This window comes from Bufo gargarizans, chromosome 8 (assembly GCF_014858855.1).
Source record: "Bufo gargarizans isolate SCDJY-AF-19 chromosome 8, ASM1485885v1, whole genome shotgun sequence".
Taxonomy (NCBI): domain Eukaryota; kingdom Metazoa; phylum Chordata; class Amphibia; order Anura; family Bufonidae; genus Bufo; species Bufo gargarizans.
In genome coordinates, this window is record NC_058087.1 from 94,267,868 (window position 1) to 94,290,016 (window position 22,149).

Genomic DNA, 22,149 nt, shown 5'->3' on the forward strand with positions numbered 1-22,149 from the left:
GCCGGTGGTCGTTTCCCCTCACTATTATAGGGTTTTCAGGTGTCACACAGTATTAGGTACGCGGGCATGCAATCGTTTACCATACAGACCCTTGCATGTGCATAGCAGTCAGAGAGAGCTGTTAGGGTTTTATAGGGCTCACCTATAAGCTCCTTAGTTTGGGATCAAGCCAGTCGCTTGTTTATATATATGTTCCAGCTATCTGCTAACTTAATCCGTGACATTATAAACTGCCATAACCGACTTAAGTATGGATCCGGTTTCAGCCTTGATTGACCGCATGCAAGGTCTTTCGCTGGAGGTAGCAGATCTATGTAAAACTGTGTCTCAGTTTCGCTTTAGAGAGGCTTGCAAACTCCATTTTCACCTACTTCCCCATTCCTCTGGTATTAGGAGCAGAGGGTGGAGATCATCATCTCACTGCTCAGGGATAACGCTCAGTCTTGGTCTTTTTTGCTGCCGGTGGAGGCACGGCCCCTCCAATCGGTGGATGAATTTTTTGTAGCCCTGGGGCAGATATATGATGACCCGGATCGTATTGCTCTGGCTGAATCTAAAGTGCGTTTTTTTTATGCCAGGGTAAACAGTCTGCAGAGATATATTATTCTGAATTTCGGAGATACGCAGCTGATACTGGTTGGAATGATGCTGCACTCCGAAGTCAATTTTGCCATGGTCTTTCGGAAAGATTGAAAGATGCATTCGCTTTTCATGAGAGACCAGTGTCGTTAGAGTCAGCCATGTCTCTAGCTGTTCGCATTGACAGGCATCTTAGAGAGAAAGAGGAGACTACTCTTTCCTGTCATATTCAGCCCAAGGACAGTGGGTCTGTCTCATTCAGAACGCAGGTTTCAGTCTGTCTCAATCCCCTCTGAGGAGGAGGCCATGCAGCTGGGTTTGCTTGCCTCTGATAGTAGAGGATTCAGCTCTCAGAGGAGGGTTTGTTTCTGTTGTGGGTGTATAAATCATTTGGCTAATGTTTGCCCCTCTAAGAGATTCATGGCGCTTTCTGAGGGTAATAAAAACAAAACAAAAAAACTCTAAAAACGTTCCATTTGCTACTATTGGCAAGGTTGATGCGGAAATTGAAGGTTTGCCCTTTGCTTGCAGTTCCCGTTTTCTCCTACCTGCCAGGGTGGCGCTAGACAGCAAGAACATTGTTTGTGAGATTTTTGTAGACAGTGGAGCAGCTGTCAATCTCATTGATAATCAATTTTCAACAACGCATGGTTTCCAGGTATGCACTTTGGAAAAGGATATACCTGCTTTTGCCATCGATTTCGCTCCACTTTCTCAAAGATCGTTAAAGGGCATAGTTCACAATATCTGTTTGACTGTGGGTGACGCTCATGTTGAGGATATGTCATGTTTCGTCTTAAGCGGATTACCTACTCCTCTAGTGTTTGGGCTACCCTGGCTCACTAAACATAACCCCACCATTGATTGGCAAGCAAGGCAAATAAATGGTTGGAGTGAGTTTTGCAGAGAGAATTGCCTCATGGCGTCTCTTTCAGAGGTTTCTACCAAGACTGTGCCATCTTTTCTCTCTGAATTTTTGGATGTGTTTTCCGAGAGTGGTGTCCAGGAGTTGCCCCCTCACCGGGAGTACGACTGCCCTATTAATCTCATCCCAGGCGCCAAGCTGCCAAAATCACAACTATACAATCTCTCCCAACCTGAAAGAGTCGCAATGTGTACTTATATCTCTGAGAGCCTGAGAAAGGGACACAGTATACAGCCCCACACAGTATACAGCCCCACACAGTATACAGCACCTCACACTATACAGTAGTTTACAGTATATTAGCATAACAGCCCCTGAGTGTCACATTTTTCTGATATAATCTTCACAAAAAAAGCTCCACAGATAAGGCAAACTTCACCTGCAACACTCCTGCTAGGACCTGTGATGACCTCATAGCCATGTGACCAGTAATATTGCTAGGTTACTGGTCACATGGTGATGATGTCATTAAGGTCCTAGATCACATTCACAGCTCTAACACTGTACACAGTACGATGCCGGCAGGCATGGCATCACCCCCTGTGAAGCTGACAGCCTGACACCCGGGGCAGTGGCTAGCAGGGCTCAAGAGGCAGCTGCCTTGGGCCCCCCAGGAGCAACTGGGCCCGGGGAAGCTGCCCCTTTTGCCCCTTGGCAATGACGGCCCTGCTCGAAGTCACCTGTTGCCGCAGTTTTTTTTTTGTTAAGAAAAATGATGCTTCTTTAAGACCTTGTCTGGATTTCAGGGAGCTGAACCGTATCACGATTCGTGACCTATATGCGCTTCCTCTGATCCCGGACCTGTTTAACCAGATTGTTGGGGCTAAACTTTTTTCTAAGTTGGATTTTAGAGGGGCCTACAACCTAGTCAGGGTCAGGGAAGGGGACAAATGGAAGACGGCCTTCATTACCTCTGAGGGTCATTTCGAGAATTTGGTTATGCCCTTTGGTTTGATTAATGCTCCAGCCGTTTTCAAACATTTTGTGAACAGCATTTTTTATCATTTAATGGGGGAATTTGTACTGGTGTAGCTAGATGACATTTAGATTTTTTCTCCTGATTTCAAGACTCATCGGGACCACCTATGTCAGATCTTGCTGATTCTGCGGGAGAATAAATGATACGCTAAACTGGAAAAATGTGTGTTTGCGGTTTCCGGAGATTAAATTTCTTGGTTTTCTTCTCTCCGATTCTGGTTTTCGGATGGACCCTGAGAAGGTCCGCGCTGTGCTTTATTTGGGAGCTTCCTGAGAATCAGAAGGCGCTGATGCAGTTTTTGGGTTTTGCCAATTATTACAGAAAGTTCATTTTGAATTATTCCTCTGTTGTTAAGCCTCTAACTTATATGACAAAAAAGGGGGTGGATTTTTCCTCATGGTCGGTAGATGCGCTTAAAGCCTTTTCTAGTATTAAAGAGAGTTTTGCTTCCGCTCCCATTTTGGTACAACCTGATGTCTCTCTACCTTTTATTGTTGAGGTGGATGCTTCTGAGGTGGGTGTGGGTGCGGTATTATCTCAGGGTCCCTCTCCTGCCAAATGGCGACCGTGTGCCTTTTTCTCAAGGAAACTCTCCTCTGCAGAGAGAAATTACAATGTAGGAGATAGGGAGTTGTTGGTCATCAAATTAGCTTTTGAGGAATGGCGCCATTGGTTAGAGAGAGCCAGACACCCTATTACCGTGTTTATCGACCATAAGAATCTGGCCTACTTGGAATCAGCCAAGCGTCTTAACTCGAGACAGGCCAGATGGTCTTTGTTCTTTTCTAGGTTTAATTTTGTTGCCCTGGGGTTAAAAATGTGAAGGCGGATGCCCTGTCACGTTGTTTTCCGGGAGGGGGGAACTTTGAAGACCCGGATCCTATTTTGGCTGAAGGGGTGGTCGTCTCTGCTCTTTATCCTGATTTGGAGGCAGAGGTTCAGGCAGCCCAGGCAGAGGCTCCTGATCTTTGTCCTCCTGGGAGGTTGTTTGTGCCCCTCTCTTTACGACACAAGGTTTTTAAGGAGCACCACGATACTGTCCTTGCTGGGCACAATTCACTTATGCAGGCCTGCCCAGGGACGGCGTAACCGTGAGTAACCAGAACTGGACCACCTATTGCTCACACCGTGACCTCACGTATTATTTCCCCTGTTGGTCTGGCATACCGCATATTTAACCTACGAGTTGCTGTAGTTGTCAGTCAATGCTGTATAAATCACCAAACTAGGCCTCAAATGCATGAGTTGCTCTTTCTATTCTGAGCCGGCTGTTTAACCATATAGCAGTTTACAACCACATACGGGGTGTTATCATATTCAGGAGAAAATGGATGAAACATTTTGGGTGCATTTTTTTCTTGTTAGACTTTGTAAAATAAAAAATGTGGGCCTAAAAGGGGCAATTTTTTTTTGTTGTAAAAAAGAAAAAATTTCAGTTTCACAGCCAAGTATTTTAACATTTTATGAAACGCCTGTGCTCACTAAATGTAGAGATGAGTGAAGTATTCAGCAATTCAATTTGGCTGCTTTGCTGAATTTTACAAAACAAAAATAGCTTTGTGACGATTAGATTGAAGATCTGGGGCGAAATTGATGACTTCATCATGTCGGCCAGCGTGGTTATGTCATACGCCACAGCGCGCAGGATTTTGTGCGAGATCTTCAAGCAAGATGGTGGTGGCCAGCCCGTCGCGAGCAAATGGATGAGGCAAGTATGATTTTTATTTATTTTTTTACACTATTCGGCTTTGTGGCGAATAGAGTTTATACTGAAATTTGAATGATTCAATCTACAATAACTACATGTCTCAATAAATTTCTTGAGGGGTGTAGTTTCTAAAATGGCGTAACTTTAAGGGTTTCCACTGTAGTGGCACCTCAGGGTCAGTGGCATAATTAGAGGTCTAGGGGCCCCAGGGCAAACTTTAACCCGCAACCCCATAACCCCGCCTCTCACCCGCCCCTCGCTCTGTATATATATCATTTGGCCCCCGCCCAGACTATATATATTTCACTTGGCCCCCACCCAGACTGTATAAATTTCATTTAGCCCCCACCCAGACTGTATATATTTCATTTGGCCCCCACCAAGGCCATATATATTTAATTTGGCCCTCAAACTGTATGAATTTCATTTTGACCCCTGTATATAATTGAATGATTGGCTGCCCCTGCCCCCCCTCTCACTCTGTATAGATTATATTTTTTGTGGCCCAATCTTATATGGCTGGTGCGGGCCCCCCTTTCTAAATTCAACTCATAGGGCCACTGCCAAGTGCCCCCAGTATGGCACAGCCCCTGCCAGGCTGCCACCCTCTCTGTATAGAGTTTATTTTCTTTTTGTTCCAACCCCCCACCCCCTGACCCTTTCTAAATTCAATTCATAGTGCCAGATGCCCCCAGTATGGTGCACAGCATGTTCACACCTAAACAATCAAAAATACTTACTTCTGCTCTGCTCCGCATTCGGTCACCCCATCTCTCTGGCAGTATCATCGCGTCTTCCTGCGAGGCCTGTGACCTCCAGCGCCGGGTCTCGCCAACATTGAGCAGTAAGTGCCTAGTGTACTAAGCACTTACTTTTTAAATAGACAAAGCAAAGGGGAGAAGAACTGGGCTGACTAAAAGCGCTTGTGGAAGCCCCCCACCTTCCAGGCCTGGTCGCACCCTCTGCGATGGCGATCATTACGCCCCTGCTCAAGGTGTCTTCAAATGTGACCTGGTGCCAAAGTATATGTACCGCATACTGAACTAAAAAAAATGGCCAGTAGACTGAACGCAAAATACTGTCGTGTGCATGAGCCCTAAAACAGGAGTGGGTCCAAAACATAGATAAAATGTCATGGAAATATTTTTATCTCATCTGAGTTTTGAACAAGATAAACAGGGTGATATATATATTAGACCGCCCTTTTAATACTGAGGCACAATAATTCTTTGTATAAACTAACAGATTAACTGAGAATGTGGCAGCAGTTCAACAAGATACACTCAGCAATATATTAGACTGTTCTTTAATACTAAGGCACAGTAATTCTACGTATAAACTAAGAGATTAACTGCAAATATGGCAGCAGTTTAAAAATATGCACACAGCAATATATTAGACCACCCTTTAATACTGAGGCACAGTAATTCTATGTATAACCAGATTAACTGGAAAATGTGGCAGCAGTTCAACAAGATATGCATGGTGATCACACTCAAACTGCACTGTCCCTGCTGTCTCCCTACTATCTTCCTGCACTGTTCCTGCACTATCCCTATGCAATATTCTTCTACTAATTCCTTTCTGCAACACTGTCCATAGCACATAAGCGCTTGCCAGATTTCTCCCTAAGCTCAGCTCACAGTGAAATGGCAGAGACTATGCAGGATGCTTTTAAAGGGCTGTGACATCACTGGGAATGGCTGCGGATTGGCTGACTGGTATGGCATTTTGGGTTGTATTGCATTCCCTGCAGGCTTGGACTGGCCCACAGGGGAACAGGTGAATCCTCCGGTGGGCCCTTGTGCAAGGTGTGCCTCGTCCCCCATCCCCAGCACAAGAGGTACAGTAGACAGACTGCACTATATATAGATAGGCAGTTTATTTTAGATGCATCAGGTGGCTGAGATGACTTCTAAACGCAGAGGCAGGCAAGCCAGTATGCTTTTTCTTCTTGACTTGGCTTCTCAAAATTAAATTAAATAATGGAACACATTTCTTTTGATCCGGGTAACTGTGCCTAGGAACAGAGCGAGCAGCGAGACCGCCACAGTAATTTGGCCGTTATTCTTATACAGAATGTTAAATAAGCAAATAATATCTTCCCAGAGACATGTAACTTAGGAACAATGTCATCATATGTGTTTTATTGACCCCACCTCCACCCCACATAACTTTGAGTCGTGCTGGTCACAATTTATAACTGTTTTGCTGGATCCGATAAGAAAAATAGAGTTTATGAGTTAGTTGGAAAGCCCTATCCCAGTCTTATTAAGTGTAAGACCATTCTCTCCCATTCTGCAGTAAATGATTGCATAGATGATGCTGTCCCCTCCAAGAATAGGATATAAGCTGTGGAGATCAGCTGAGCAGGAGCAGCAGAAGTCATGCATAGGTTGTTGAAGGGCAGTTAAGTTCAAGTCAGCTCACCTCGAGAGGGCAAGGAGCAAACCAAGTTTCGGATCAGATTGTGCAGCGTCTGGGACCGCAGGGACAATGTGTGATTGTGGTGGCTGATGGGTGCAGTAGTTGGTACTCACGTTTCTGCAGCTCCCTGGGCTGGTGTGCAGTGAGTGGAAGGATAGCACCAGTTTCCTTCAGGGCCAACTCTAGTGTTGAGGGATTTCCTGCTGAATGTTGGTTGAGGTGCCCGTGATGGTCTGAGTTTTGTGCAGGGAAGGCAGGGACCCTAAGGTTTGAGATGCAAGCACTTTTGGGCGTGAGTAGGTGATAAGTTCACACAATAAGGAGACCAGTTTTCTTACTGGGAATTCAGTACTTTACTGAAGCTGTTCCAAAGGTCATCAATGCGCACAAAAGTCATCCGCAGTAAGGCAGCTTCTCCAATGGTTCAGGTTATTTCCCAGAAGTTGCATGAGGGGTTGTTTTCCTCTATAGCAATCATTCTTCCTCTATTTCTCCAGGCTAGAGGGATGTACTACCTCTGCTGTACTGTATAGTCATATACTTTGGTTCACAATAGCTTTGGTATGCTCTAGGAACCTCCTCATAGGTGGCCTTCTGTCTTTGGTTATGGTGGGCAGCTGGTAGAATCTCTCCACTGAATGTAGAGGAGACTAAAGCCTGACAAACGACAATTTTCTTCCTTTGCCAATATTCTCACTTGCTATCTGGGCTGCCTGGAACTTCTATAATCTTTCCCTTCTTGGGGCTGGTGCATGGAACTATCTCTGGAGTTTAGATAATTCTCCTCAATGGGTGATGAGGTTTTGCTTCTTCCTCACACTACACTGCACAGACTTCTTTCCTCTTAGAGAGAGGGGTGGAGTCAGCCCTGGGAGGTTCGTTAGAACGTAACCCTCCCTATGCAACTTTGTGGGAACTCATGCACAAGAACATTTTCACGAAACACAATTACAATACAGTGTTACAGGACACTGCCATTGTACATATACCAAGGGGAGTCCCCTCCTACAATATCTGTGTAAGATTGTCTTTTAAAAGATAGAATCCCACTTGCTTGTAAACTGGGTGGGAAACTCAGACTACTGAAAATTGGCGGGATGGGGCCGGGTAAGCCTACAAGTATCAGCAAGTGTCTATAATTGTTCTAAAATCTAAGCAAAGGCATAAAAATAGCAGGGCTCCTCTAGTACATGGTTTCAGTCAAAACACTGATAATTTATTATAATTATTTTCTGAATAACCAAGCAAAAATATGTATATTCATCTATTTCTAGATTATCTTCTACGAGGACAGAAACTTCCAGGGTCGCTCCTATGAGTGCAACTCTGACTCCTCTGATCTGTCTTCATACTTCAATCGCTGTAACTCTATTCGAGTGGAAAACGGAAACTGGATCCTGTATGAACATCCCAACTACAGAGGACACCAGTACTTCCTTAGAAAAGGGGAATATCCTGACTTTCAGCAATGGATGGGTTACAATGACTTCATCAGATCATGTCGTTTAACACCACAGGTAGATATTGTATTAATTACAGGAATCTTCCACACATTTTTTTATTTGTGATATTTTGCAAATATTACATTTTATTAAATTATTTCTTATGCCTAAACACAGCATCGAGGACCATTCAGGCTTAGAGTCTATGAAAAAGAAGATTTCAAAGGTCAGATGATGGAGTTCACTGAAGATTGTCCTCATGTCCATGAGCAATTCCACTACAATGACATCTACTCCTGCCAGGTGCTTGATGGCTACTGGATGTTCTATGAAGAGCCCAACTACAGGGGACGTCAGTATTACCTGAGGCCTGGAGAGTTCAGAAGATACAGTGACTGGGGAGCTTCTAATGCCAGGATTGGTTCTTTCAAAAGAGTTCAGTATCTGCATTAAATAAAATAAATATTACATTTACTGCTGCACATTAATTAAATGCTTAGCTGAAAATAGACATTTTGTGTGATTTTGTATTTTTGAGAGTCTCCTAAAGGGGAAAATGATATTCCTCAAAAGAAGAACAAAAAACAAACAAACTGATAACAAAAGATTAAAGTTATACTGAACAGACTTTAGCAGATTTGCTAAGGTAAACTTGTCTCTGTTTGCACCCAAAACTGGTTTGCATGCCTTGTGCTAGACTAGTTAGCTGCTTGAGATACTTTTTGTCTGTTACTAGAGGAGGCAGGGCTAAACAGGAAGGTGAGTAGCTTAGCGGAAAGATGGAATAGTTTAAAGGGCTTCTCTGCTTTTCCTATATTGAGAGCTGTGTTACCTTCAATGTTTACCTGCTCACTGTCGACAATGCCGTGCCGAGCAGTGTAAATACAAATCCTCTGCCCCATTAATTTCAATGAGACATCTCCTTCCACTTGCTGCTGTAATGTTGTCGACAGCAGGTAAACAAGGAAAAGAATATAGCACTTGTACAGTTGTGTTTAAAATAATAGCAGTGTGTTTAAAAAGGTAAATAGAGCTCAAAATCCTTCTAATAGCTTTTATTACCATACAAACAAATGCATTGGGAACACTACACATTCTATTCCAAATCAAAACATGAAGAAAAATATATAAAATTTGTGTTGTTCCTCTAAAAATATTTGAAGAAAAGTGAATATAGCAGTGTTGTACTCTTCTTTACAAACTCAAACATTCACTATATAAACTGAAAAATGTTTGAAGATTTTGCTTTCCTTTGAATCACTTAACTAATAATTAGTTATATAACCACTGTTTCTGAGAACTGCTGTACTTCTGTGTTGCATGAAGTCAACCAACTTCTGGCACCTGTGAACAGGAATTCCAGCCCAGGGTGATTGGACTACATTCCCTATTTCTTCTATATTTCTTGGTTTTGACTCAGAAACTGCATTTTTGATGTCACCCCACAGGTTTTCTATTGGATTAAGATCTGGGATGGGGCTGGTCACTCCATAACGTCAATCTTATTGGTCTGGAACCAAGATGTTGCACATTTACTGGTGTTTGGGGTCGTTGTCTTGTTGGAACACCCATTTCATAAGCATTTCCTCTTCAGCATAAGGCAGCATGACCTCTTCAGGTATTCTGATGTATTCAAACAGATCCATGATCCCTGGTATGCGATAAATAGGCCCAACACCTTACAATGAGAAACATCCCCATATCATGATGCTTGCGCCACCATGCTTCACTGTCTTCACAGTGTACTGTGGCTTGAATTCAGTGTTTGCGGGTCATCTGACAAACTGTCTCCGTCCACTAGAACCAAAAAGATCAGTCCACAAAATGTCTCTTTAGGCCAGTCAATGTGCTCTTTGGCAAATTGTAACCTCTTCAGCACATGTCTTTTTTTCAACAGTGGGACTTGGTGAGGGCTTCTTGCAGATAGTTTGGCTTCACATAGGCGTCTTCTAATAGTAATTGTAATTGGAGCTGATTGTTGGCTGAGTCCTTGCCATTTTGGCTATTCTTCTATCCATTTGAATGTCCGTTTTTCCCTTTCTTCCACGTCTTTCAGGTTTTGGTTGTTATTTTAAAGCATTTGCAATCATTTAGCTGAGCAGCCTATCATTTTCTGCACTTCATTATATGTTTTCCCCTCTCCAATCAACTTTTTAATCAAGGTACACTGTTCTTCTGAACAATGTCTGTACCAACCTAATTTCCTCAGAATTTCAGAGAGAAATGCACTGTAACCAGCATGTACAACATTTGCTGCCTTCCTTCCTTAAATAAAGGCAATAATTGCCACCTGTTTTTCAAATAATAAATGACCTCACCCATTGAACTCCACATTGCTATTATTTTGAACATGCCCCTTTCAATAAGTGATTGAATTACAGAGAATCAGCAGCATGCAAGTCATGACTGTTGGGTCTGTTGGATTTATTTTACTCTACTATACCTGCTAGCAAATTATTTGCCATGTAGAAATATAATTTCTACCAAAAACAGCGAATATCAGGTTAGTGACCGTCTGCTATTATTTTGAACACAACTGTATGAGCAATGCATTTTCATAGAGCTGAACGAAGGGGTGCCGACAGTCAGGGCACCGATCTAATATTGATGACGTACACTGAGGACAGGTCATCAATATAAGAAAAGTAGAGAATCCCTTTAAAGCGCCACACAGGGGGTCTAAAAATAATTCAACAAAGAGGCGATCAATAATTCAACAAAGAGGTGTCACAATTTAAGACACTATTAACCCATTGCCAACCTATGACGAGAATGCTCATCCTAACTAGCTGGTACTTAAAGCCTTAGGACGAGCATTCCCGTCCTAGGGTTAACAGGCTGCCCAACATGTGCTGCTGCGATCAGCAGCAGTGGCCCGACTGATACTGTATCCGCCAACAACGGTGAAAACACAGATGCCGGTGGATTAATAACCTGTAGGACATGGTCACGCTGACCGCGGCATACAGGGCGTTTGCGGCAGCTTGCAAATCCCAATCGGGTCCCCATGCTGCGGTGATGGGGACCCAATGGTTGCTATGGCAGCCCCGAAGCCTTGCACAGGCATCGGGACTGCCAGCTACGGAAGCCCAGGAGATCCAGCCCAAGGGCTGGGTCTCCTAGGCAACTATCAACGCCTTACAGTATAAGGCACTGACAGTTCAATACAGCACAATACAGATGTATTTAAAAAAAATAAAATTACGGCATTCACCGTGTGGGGAAAGTAACATGAATGTTTTATATATCAGGTCGTTACGGACGCAGTGATATCAAACATGTGTAGGGAATTTTTTTTTTAATCAGTGATAAATGTGTTTTTTATATTTTTATTTTCTTTCACTTTATTATTTTTATTTTTTTACCCAGACCCACTTGGTTCTTGAAGATACAGTGGGTCTGATGTCTGTATAATACAATACAGTACACTAAAGGCAGAAGTCTGATCAGCACCAGGGACAGCTGGAAGCCTGTGAAGGCAGCCTGTTGCCATGGTAACCATCACTCGCTGCCACAACAGAGCAGCAGGTGATGGGGCGAGAGGGGGGACCCCTCCCTCTGTGTTCCCGTCAAGAATCGGGGGCTGAAAAGGCACAGCAGCCCCCGATGGGAGGGGTAGGGAGCTCCTTCCCTGTTAACCCCCTTCCATAAAGCGGTCCTTAAGGACCGCGGCATGGAAGGGGTTAAACGGCTGACATCTGTGTGATGATGTCAGCCATTTCAAGCAGAGTGTCAGCAATCTGCTGACACTCTGCTTGCTAACCGCTTGGCCATCCTGAAATCATCCGCCCGCCCACCCTGCCACAATGCCACACCGCCGCACCGCCCGCACATCACAAAGAGGGCTGCAGGGCATGGTTAAACATTAAAAAAGCCATTTTGAAGTTTCTGATCCCCGCGGTCACGGATCGCAGGGATCAGAAACCTCCTAAAGTGTTGCAAACCGCAGGTCTGAATTGACCTGCAGTTTGCAGCGATCGCCGATATGGGGGGTCACAGGACCCTCCTCGGCATTGACCCAGGGTGCCTGCGGCAGTGATCGGAACTACACAGTACGTACCTGTATGCCCTGTGTCCTTAAGTACCAGGACATCAGGGCGTACAGGTACGCCCTGTGTCCGTAACAGGTTAAAACCAAACTATGTTAAAAAGAACAGACATATTAGGTATCGCCGCATCCATAACGACCTGTTCTATAAAAATATCACATGAGCTAAGATTTCTGGTGAACACTGTAAAAATAAATTAAATAAAACGGGGCAAAAAAAGCCATTTTTTAATCACCTTACAGCTCAAAAAGTGTAATGCCAAGCGATCAAAAAGTAGTTAGTACCTCAAAAAAGTACTAATTAAACCATCATCTCATGCCACAAAAAATGTGACCCTATATAAGACAATTGGCCAAAAAACAAAAAAGATATGGCTTTCAGAAAATGGAGACATAAAAACATAATTTTTTTGTTTAAAAAATTCATTTAGTGTTCAAAACCAAAATATATTTAAAACAACAAACATATTAGGTATCGCCGCATCCACAGCTCTATAAAAATATCACAAGAGTAAACCCGTCTGGTGAACACCGTAATAAAAACTAAATAAAACCGTGACAAAAGATCAATTTTTTGTCACCATACATCACAAAAAGTGTAATACCAAACGATCAAAAAGTAGTATATATCCCAATTGGTACCAATCAATCCGTCATCTTATTCCGCAAAAAATAAGACCCTAAGACAATCGCCCAAAAAATAAAAAAAAGTTTTGGCTTTCAGAAAATGGAGACATAAAAATATGATTGTTTTTCTTTCAAAAATTATTTTATTATGTAAAATCTAAATAAATATTTTAAAAAATTGACAAATTAGGTATCGCCATGTCCGTAACAACCTGCTCTATAAAAATATCACATGATTTACCCTGTCAGGTAAAATCCGTAAAGAAAAATTAAATAAAAAACGTGCCGAAAAATAAATGTTTTGTCACCGTACATAACAAAAAAAATAATACCATAACGATCAAAAAGTAGTATGTAAGGTAATAATGCTCTAAATCTAGATACAGAGGGTAGTCGTAAAACTATTTAATCAAATCACCGAAGTACGACTACCTAAAATTTAACCTTTATTCTGGTCAGTTAAAAAATAATAATTCCCTGAAGGAAAATAGTACAACAAAACACAACAAAGACAAAATACAATTAACACACGGAAGAGCAGGACCAGACAAGCAGATCAATATGAGAGGGAGAAAGGGGAGGAACGCATCAGGGCAGCCCGTGCCATGACCGTGTCTGTCCCTGCGATGTCCCTTTGTATCTCCTCAGCCCGGAGATGTGTCTTGATGGTAGACACACTCCGTCCGCGTACCTGTGCTGTCTGTCCTTATAGTGCCCTTTATATACTATCCCATATGGATATTTGGGCAATAGTATAAAAAATGGATATCAGTTTTACAATCACGTGTCCCAACGCTTTTCCCCCCTTCCTCTCATTGAAGGGGTTCATCAGGGGACAAAAAGTCAATGTCAATCAAACACATTAAGTGTTAAACAAGTATCCGCAAAGATGGATCATTAAACTGGAGGCCACATCCAAGAAAAGTTCACTTAGATAGATAGGGGTCCGCACACGATTGTATTGAGATAAACAAACTCACCAGCAGTAAAAAATATATATAGACTTAGCTGATCCACTAGATGGAGATCCAAGTAGGCGGTCCTAGGTGAACACCTTGAAAGGGCCTCCAGGGGGCAAAAATGTGTTGTAGCTCCAATTTGTGTGAGGTTCCCACCTTCCCTAAATAGCCAGATGGGGCCGTCCCTATTGGAAGGGACCAATCAGGGGTGCTGGTGTCCAACATGTGATGCTACTATAGGGGACGGCCAGTATGGGTTGTAGTGATCGTCTTATACACCATTCTATGTTGGGAGGACATCACCAGGTTCTAAACAAACCCCCCCTTTATTTTAAACAATGTATATATATATCCGGGGACAGATTACCTTAGAGATCGCATAATTATTGTTATTTATCTGGGAGACTGCTGAGGAGAAGATCGGGCTATTCACATATAGGTGGAACGCACGCCGACAGATAATATGGCCGTGCGTTCCACCTCCGACCAATAGGAATAAACCCCATTGGTCCTCCGCTGTGTGTAACCGGAAGTATGCAGGCGGAGCGCACGTCACATAGAGATGAACGTGCGCTCCACCTACAACCAATGGGGACCGCCGCCGCAGCCAGAAGTACGCCGATGGAACGCACGTCACACAGAGATGATCGTGCGTTCCACCTACAGCCAATAGGGGCCGCCGCCGCATCCTCAGATAGGGACCCAGCGCTGGCCGATATATTGCCCCATTCTGTCAACTGATTAAGCAGTACGTGATGCCAGCCTCTATTTAATTTAATCCAAAATCACCAAAGCATAAGTGATATGGACACAATAAAAATTCGAAAGAGGACTAAAGTATATATTCACAGGGCAAGTATTTAATTAGCCCTGTTAGTCCCAGGGTATGGGGGAGGGGCCAAGAGACATAAGGTAGTTACAACCTGGATTCGTCAATGGATATATTCAATGTATGATCATTACACAACACAGTGGTGCTAAATGCGTTTATCAAGTACCAAACACTTTCACAGTTTGGTAGAGAACCTTTATTGGAAAACTACCACATATTGATGCATAAAGGTGTGTTGTCGGTAGTTGTTATGTTAAAAATGCAAGATAGATGCTTAATTAGATGCAACAAGGGTGGTGGATAAATATCACCCCTATGATACGAAAATGACACTTCGTGTGTCGATAATCAATTCTATCTACTATAGTAGGATCAAGTGTATGGAGGTACCGAACATTTCCAATATCACCTGTTAAGACCCCCAAATAACTCTAAAGGAAGCATGTATAGACAAGTTTCTCATTCAGGCCTCTAGGGGACTGAGACCGCAGCCGATGAATCCATTCGGCTGCCTTCTGTAGGATCCTGCGGTCCCAGTCCCCTCTCCTGGGAGATGGTCTGATAATTTCCAAAGCCGCGATTTTAAGTGATTTAGGGTCACCCTTATGGCATTCCCAGATGTGATTAGCTACCGGGGTTTCTTTTCGCTTTTTTATATCATTGATATGTTCCAAGATGCGCCTACGGAATTCTCTAAAGGTTTTACCCACGTAGTCAAGGGGGCATGTGCATTGTGCCAAGTAGATAACTCCTTTGCTCCTACAATTACAAAAATCTCTGATGGTATAACTATTACCAGTTGCTGAACAGATGTTAGTTTTTGTATTATTAATGTAGCTGCAGGCCATACATGCCCCACAACGGAACATGCCCAATGGTTTACGATCCAACCATGTGCCCTCAGGAGTTGGTCGTACGAAATGACTATGTACCAAGCGATCCCGAAGACTTCTGCCCCGTCTGAAAGTAATGCTAGGGCGTGCGGGCAGCACATCTGCAATTCCAGGGTCCATGAGAAGGATAGGCCAGTTTTTAGTTATAATTTCTCTGACCTCTTTATTAATGGTGTCATAGGTGGAAATAATTCTCATAATGTCACCATCTCTGCCATTTGGTTCCCTTGGTATCAACAGTGTCTCACGATCCCTGGAGGCCGCACTCTGGAAAGCCTCCCGGAGTACCCTCTGTGGGTAACCCCTCGTTTTGAAGCGATCCTGTAATTTTCTTGACTCTTGATGAAAGCTATCTTGATTGGAACAGTTTCTTTTCATACGCAGGTATTGCCCTCGTGGAATACCCCTTTTAAGGCTCATGGGGTGGTGACTCCCCCAGTGAAGGAGGCTGTTGGTAGCGGTTTCCTTCCTAAATGTGGAAGTGGCTAGTCTATCTCCCTTTTTGGTGATCATAATGTCCAAAAAGGTGAGAGACTCACGGTGGAATTCCGATGTGAACGAGAGACCCAAGTCATTGATATTTAACTCCCTGACAAATGATGCAAATTCCTCTTCATTACCGTTCCATATTATAAACACATCGTCGATATATCTTGTCCACAATGTGATCTTATCCACCCACCAGATCTGTGTATCTGGAAACACCACTTTGTCCTCCCACCAGCCCAGGAAGAGATTAGCATAAGACGGGGCACAGGAATTCCCCATCGCTGTCCCCCTGAGCTGGTGGAAGACACGCGTATCAAAAAGAAAAAAATTATGAGTCAGAATGAATTCCAAAAGCGTCAACACAAAGTCATTATGCAGTCTATGTGAGATTGCTCTGGTCTTGAGAAAACACTTAGTTTAACACTTAATGTGTTTGATTGACATTGACTTTTTGTCCCCTGATGAACCCCTTCAATGAGAGGAAGGGGGGAAACGCGTCGGGACACGTGATTGTAAAACCGATATACATTTTTTATACTATTGCCCAAATATCCATATGGGATAGTATATAAAGGGCACTATAAGGACAGACAGCACAGGTACGCGGACGGAGTGTGTCTACCATCAAGACACATCTCCGGGCTGAGGAGATACAAAGGGACATCGCAGGGACAGACACGGTCATGGCACGGGCTGCCCTGATGCGTTCCTCCCCTTTCTCCCTCTCATATTGATCCGCTTGTCTGGTCCTGCTCTTCCGTGTGTTAATTGTATTTTGTCTTTGTTGTGTTTTGTTGTACTATTTTCCTTCAGGGAATTATTATTTTTTAACTGACCAGAATAAAGGTTAAATTTTAGGTAGTCGTACTTCGGTGATTTTAGTATGTAAGGTAAACTAATGGAATAGACGGCTCTACCACTCAGGTAAATGGTAGCGGTGCAAGACTGCTTAATCTGACTCACCCAGTCAGAAGCATGAAATTACAGAAAGGAAAAGGATAAGCAAGCACACTCTAATTTGGGTACAATCGATTAATTTATTTGTATTCTAGTGGTTGTGAGATCTGATAGATGAATGTTGTATAATAAAATGTATAATAAATTGAGAAAAAATAAAAAGAGCAAAAAAAATGAAAACATTTTTTATGAGAATTTTTTTTATAATTGAAGGATATATAATAGTATAAATAATATATAATATATATAAGTCCTTTTTAATAGTAAAAGTTGTAAAAATTTGAGAATAATGAGTGGTCACCAGTAGGTGATGGATACCCTGAAGAATACCTAGATAAAATGTTCATAAAGTCTTTCATAAACAGTTTTTCATATAGTAGTGGCCCCTGGTCAGAGGATAAAATCAAATAAAAGATGTGCCTTATAGGATAGGGTAGTCCTTCATAAGGAAAAAAAAAATCGCTGAACAGAGGATGGTGCCCCCTTGTGTGCTTGTGGCTCTGTTTGTATGATATTTTATAGATGTCAATCGCCGCTCAGCAGAGGATAGATATTGCGCCTTTTCAGTGTATTTCTGATAAAACAGCAGGCATGTACATATAGTTGTAATTTCAAAGCTTTCGACAATATGTAACTGTTATTTGTTATATTCCATATGCCAAGCTGTGGAGGAAAGGGATACTCTGTGCCTGAGTGCGGCGTCCCACACTATGTCTGGCTACAGAGGTCACTTACCCTTCCTGGCGCTGATTGTGTTGGATCCTCTGGTAGTGATCGGCTGTTCCTGGGAGGCTGCTTCGATTTCGTCCAGTTCACAGTAGTCGGTGGCATGCCTCGTGTTGCCTAGGATGCCTGGGCGCGGGGTTCGTGCGTCTAGAGGATGACGCAAGTGGTCCCATGATCTCAAACTTTTCAAAGCTTGTTCACAGTGTTCCTTCTGCTCTGTTTCGAGTGGTGAGAGTTCCAATAATCCTTAGCTTCTTAAACGCGTTTCGGTACTCTGTCCCTTCATCAGTAAGTCCTTAACTAACAGTTTCATATTGCCGAAAGCTTTGAAATTGCAACTATATGTACATGCCTGCTGTTTTATCAGAAATACACTGAAAAGGCGCAATATCTATCCTCTGCTGAGCGGCGATTGACATCTATAAAATATCATAGATGTCAATCTATTGACATCTATAAAATTGCGCCTTTTCTGTGTATTTCTGATAAAACAGCAGGCCTTTACATATAGTTGTAATTTCAAAGCTTTCGACAATATGGAACTGTTACTTGTTATATTCCATATGCCAAGCTGTGGAGGAAAGGGATACTCTGTGCCTGAGTGCGGCGTCCCACACTATCTCTGGCTACAGAGGTCACTTACCCTTCCTGGCGCTAATTGTGTTGGATCCTCTGGTAGTGATCGGCTGTTCCTGGGAGGCTGCTTCGATTCCGTCCAGTTGCAGAAATTGCAACTATATGTACTATATGTTATTTTCTGTAATGTACTGATAAACATTAGACTTTCATATATTTTAGATTCATTACACACCAACTGAAGTAGTTCAAGCCTTTTATTGTTTTAATATTGATGATTTTGGCATACAGCTCATGAAAACCCAAAATTCCTATCTAAAAAAATTAGCATATTTCATCCGACCAATAAAAGAAAAGTGTTTTTAATACAAAAAAAGTCAACCTTCAAATAATTATGTTCAGTTATGCACTCAATACTTGGTTGGGAATCCTTTTGCAGAAATGACTGCTTCAATGCGGCGTGGCATGGAGGCAATCAGCCTGTGGCACTGCTGAGGTGTTATGGAGGCCCAGGATGCTTCGATAGTGGCCTTAAGCTCATCCAGAGTGTTGGGTCTTGCGTCTCTCAACTTTCTCTTCCCAATATCCCACAGATTCTCTATGGGGTTCAGGTCAGGAGAGTTGGCAGGCCAATTGAGCACAGTAATACCATAGTCAGTAAACCATTTACCAGTGGTTTTGGCACTGTGAGCAGGTGCCAGGTCGTGCTGAAAAATGAAATCTTCATCTCCATGAAGCTTTTCAGCAGATGGAAGCATGAAGTGCTCCAAAATCTCCTGATAGCTAGCTGCATTGACCCTGCCCTTGATAAAACACAGTGGACCAACATCAGCAGCTGACATGGCACCCCAGACCATCACTGACTGTGGGTAGTTGACACTGGACTTCAGGCATTTTGGCATTTCGCTCTCCCCAGTCTTCCTCCAGACTCTGGCACCTTGATTTCCGAATGACATGCAAAATTTGCTTTCATCTGAAAAAAGTACTTTGGACCACTGAGCAACAGTCCAGTGCTGCTTCTCTGTAGCCCAGGTCAGGCGCTTCTGCCGCTGTTTCTGGTTCAAAAGTGGCTTGACCTGGGGAATGCGCACCTGTAGCCCATTTCCTGCACACGCCTGTACACGGTGGCTCTGGATGTTTCTACTCCAGACTCAGTCCACTGCTTCCACAGGTCCCCTAAGGTCTGGAATCGGTCCTTCTCCACAATCTTCCTCAGGGTCCGGTCACCTCTTCTCGTTGTGCAGCGTTTTCTGCCACACTTTTTCCTTCCCACAGACTTCCCACTGAGGTGCCTTGATACAGCACTCTGGGAACAGCCTATTCCTTCAGACATTTCTTTCTGTGTCTTACCCTCTTGCCTGAGTGTGACAATGATGGCCTTCTGGACAGCAGTCAGGTCGGCAGTCTTACCCATGATTGCGGTTTGGAGTAATGAACCAGGCTGGGAGTTTTTAAAAGCCTCAGGAATCTTTTGCAGGTGTTTAGAGTTAATTAGTTGATTCAGATGATTAGGTTAATAGCTCGTTTAGAGAACTTTTTCATGATATGCTAATTTTTTTAGATAGGAATTTTGGGTTTTCATGAGCTGTATGCCAAAATCATCAATATTAAAACAATAAAAGGCTTGAACTACTTCAGTTGTGTGTAATGAATCTAAAATATATGAAAGTCTAATGTTTATCAGTACATTACAGAAAATAATGAACTTTATCACAATATGCTAATTTTTTTAGAAGGACCCGTAGTTAGGTGTACTCAAGCCCAATGAGCCTTTGCATCTGCTTTGTTTCTGTGGTGCTGAAGCCATCCCCAAACCCTATAGATCCTAAGAGGAGAAAGCCCCAGAGGTGAAGCTGTAGGCAAACTCGCAAACACGTCATTTGTGACTTTTTAACGTCACTTTTCTAACACAGGGATATGATAAATCTCCCCTAAATGTATAAAATTCACATTAAAAAAATTAAAATATTTCAGTACTATTCTCCTCATATTTCATTAAAAACTTGTTAGTTTGGGACATGACGGGGCTTGCATATTTTTCATATTTTTTGGGTCTCTGGGAGTCGGAAGACCGGGGGTGACGTCACTTCCGGTCACGGACTTTCAGCCGGCGAAGAATTATGCAATTGATGCATGTCGATTATGTATGATATATCCCTGTATGTATTGTTAAGTACTTTTTTAGAGCCGAATCTGTCTGTGATTCTTGCACTTTCTAGCCTTCACTTCCGGTTTGCGTTCCACGCTGGAACGCATGAGGTGGACGCAAACCGGAAGTGACGCTGTACAATCTGTTTTTTGGCGCCATATTTAATTTAAATAAGCTAGTTTGTCCCCTAGTGGACATGCTCCTGATGAAGGGGACTTATATATCCCCGAAACGCATTGGGCCTCCTCCTCACCCCATCCTGACTGTTCAATAAAAGGAATTGACAAGAAGTTCCAGTTGAAGGACTGCCGTTTATTTCCTGACATTCTAGAAGCGAGCCAGGCGCAGGAGGAATGGTTTGGGGGTGTATTGAGTTTATCCCCCATCTCTCCTCCTGGGTGAAGTGAGTATGAACCAAGTTTTATTTTACAGATTTAGTTTATATACTACTGGCTAAAAATCCACCGAATAATCTATTTCCAGTTTGTCAAAGATATTTTATGAAAATTATTTTTATATAAAAATATTCTAGTATATTTTTACTAATTATTTAAGCAATTTTGCAGACAACTACTTTAAGAGTGGCGCCTCCCTATGGGATAAAAATATTTTCCCTCAAAATGAACCTCCTTTGGCAGCAATAACTTCAACCAAATGTTTTCTGTAGTTGCAGATCAGACATGCACAATGGTCAGGAGTAATTCTTGACCATTCCTCTTTACAGGACTGTTTCAGTTCAGCAATATTCTTGGGATGTCTGGTGTGAATCGTTTTCTTGAGGTCATGCTACAGCATTTCAATCGGGTTGAGGTCAGGACTCTGACTAGGCCACTCCAGAAGGCGTATTTTCTTCTGTTTAAGCCATTCTGTTGTTGATTTACTTCTATGCTTTGGGTTGTTGTCCTGTTGCAACACCCATCTTCTGTTGAGCTTCAGCTGGTGGGCAGATGGCTTTAAGTTCTCCTGCAAAATGTCTTGATAATCTTGGGAATTCATTTTTCTTTCAATGATAGAAATCCATCCAGGCCCTGATGCAGCAAAGCAGCCCCAAACCATGATGCCCCCACCACCATACTTCACAATTGGGATGAGGTTTTGATGTTGGTGTGCTGTGCCAATTTTTTCCACACATGGTGTTGTGTGTTTCTTCCAAACAACTCAACTTTGGTTTCATCTGTCCACAGAATATTTTGCCAGTACTGCTGTGGAACATCCAGGTGATCTTGTGCAAACTGTAAACGTGCAGCAATGTGTTTTTTGGACAGAAGTGGCTTCCTCTGTGGTATCCTCCCATGAAATCTATTCTTGTTTAGTGTTTTACGTATCGTAGATTTGCTAACAGGGATGTTAGCATATGCCAGAGACTTTTATAAGTCTTTAGCTGACACTCTAGGATTCTTCTTCACCTCATAGAGCAGTCTGCGCTGTGTCATCTTTACAGGACGGCCACTCCTAGGGAGAGTAGCAGCAGTGCTGAACTTTCTCCATTTATAGACAATTTGTCTTCCTGTGGACTGATGAACAGCAAGGCTTTTGGAGACACTTTTATAACCCTTTCCATCTTTATGCAAGTCAACAATTCTTAATCTTAGGTCTTCTGAGAGCTCTTTTGTGCGAGGCATCATTCACATCAGGCAATGCTTCTTGTGAAAAGCAAACCCAGAACTGGTGTGTGTTTTTTTATAGGGAAGGGCAGCTGTAAGCAACGCCTCAAATCTCATCTCATTAATTGGACTTCAGTTGGCTGACACCTCACTCCAATTATCTCTTGGAGATGTCATTAGTCTAGGGGTTCACATACTTTTTCCACCTGCACTGTGAATGTTTACATGG

At 42.8% G+C, this 22,149-nt stretch overlaps 1 protein-coding gene across 1 annotated transcript; it reads left to right on the forward strand.

Annotated features, from left to right (window-relative positions):
• Positions 1-3,976: 3,976 nt before the first annotated feature.
• LOC122944709 (gamma-crystallin 1-like) lies at positions 3,977-8,513 on the forward strand. Its single transcript, XM_044303260.1, has 3 exons — positions 3,977-3,985; positions 7,893-8,135; positions 8,238-8,513. Exons 1-3 carry the CDS (start codon positions 3,977-3,979, stop codon positions 8,511-8,513), a joined length of 528 nt encoding a protein of 175 aa, XP_044159195.1.
• Positions 8,514-22,149: the final 13,636 nt, after the last annotated feature.

What these genes read in the sequence shown, in the direction of transcription:
- LOC122944709 (XM_044303260.1), top strand. An exon ending in CATGTCGTTTAACACCACAG is followed by an intron (nt 8,136 to 8,237) that starts GTAGATATTGTA and finishes GCCTAAACACAG; the next exon opens with CATCGAGGACCATTCAGGCT.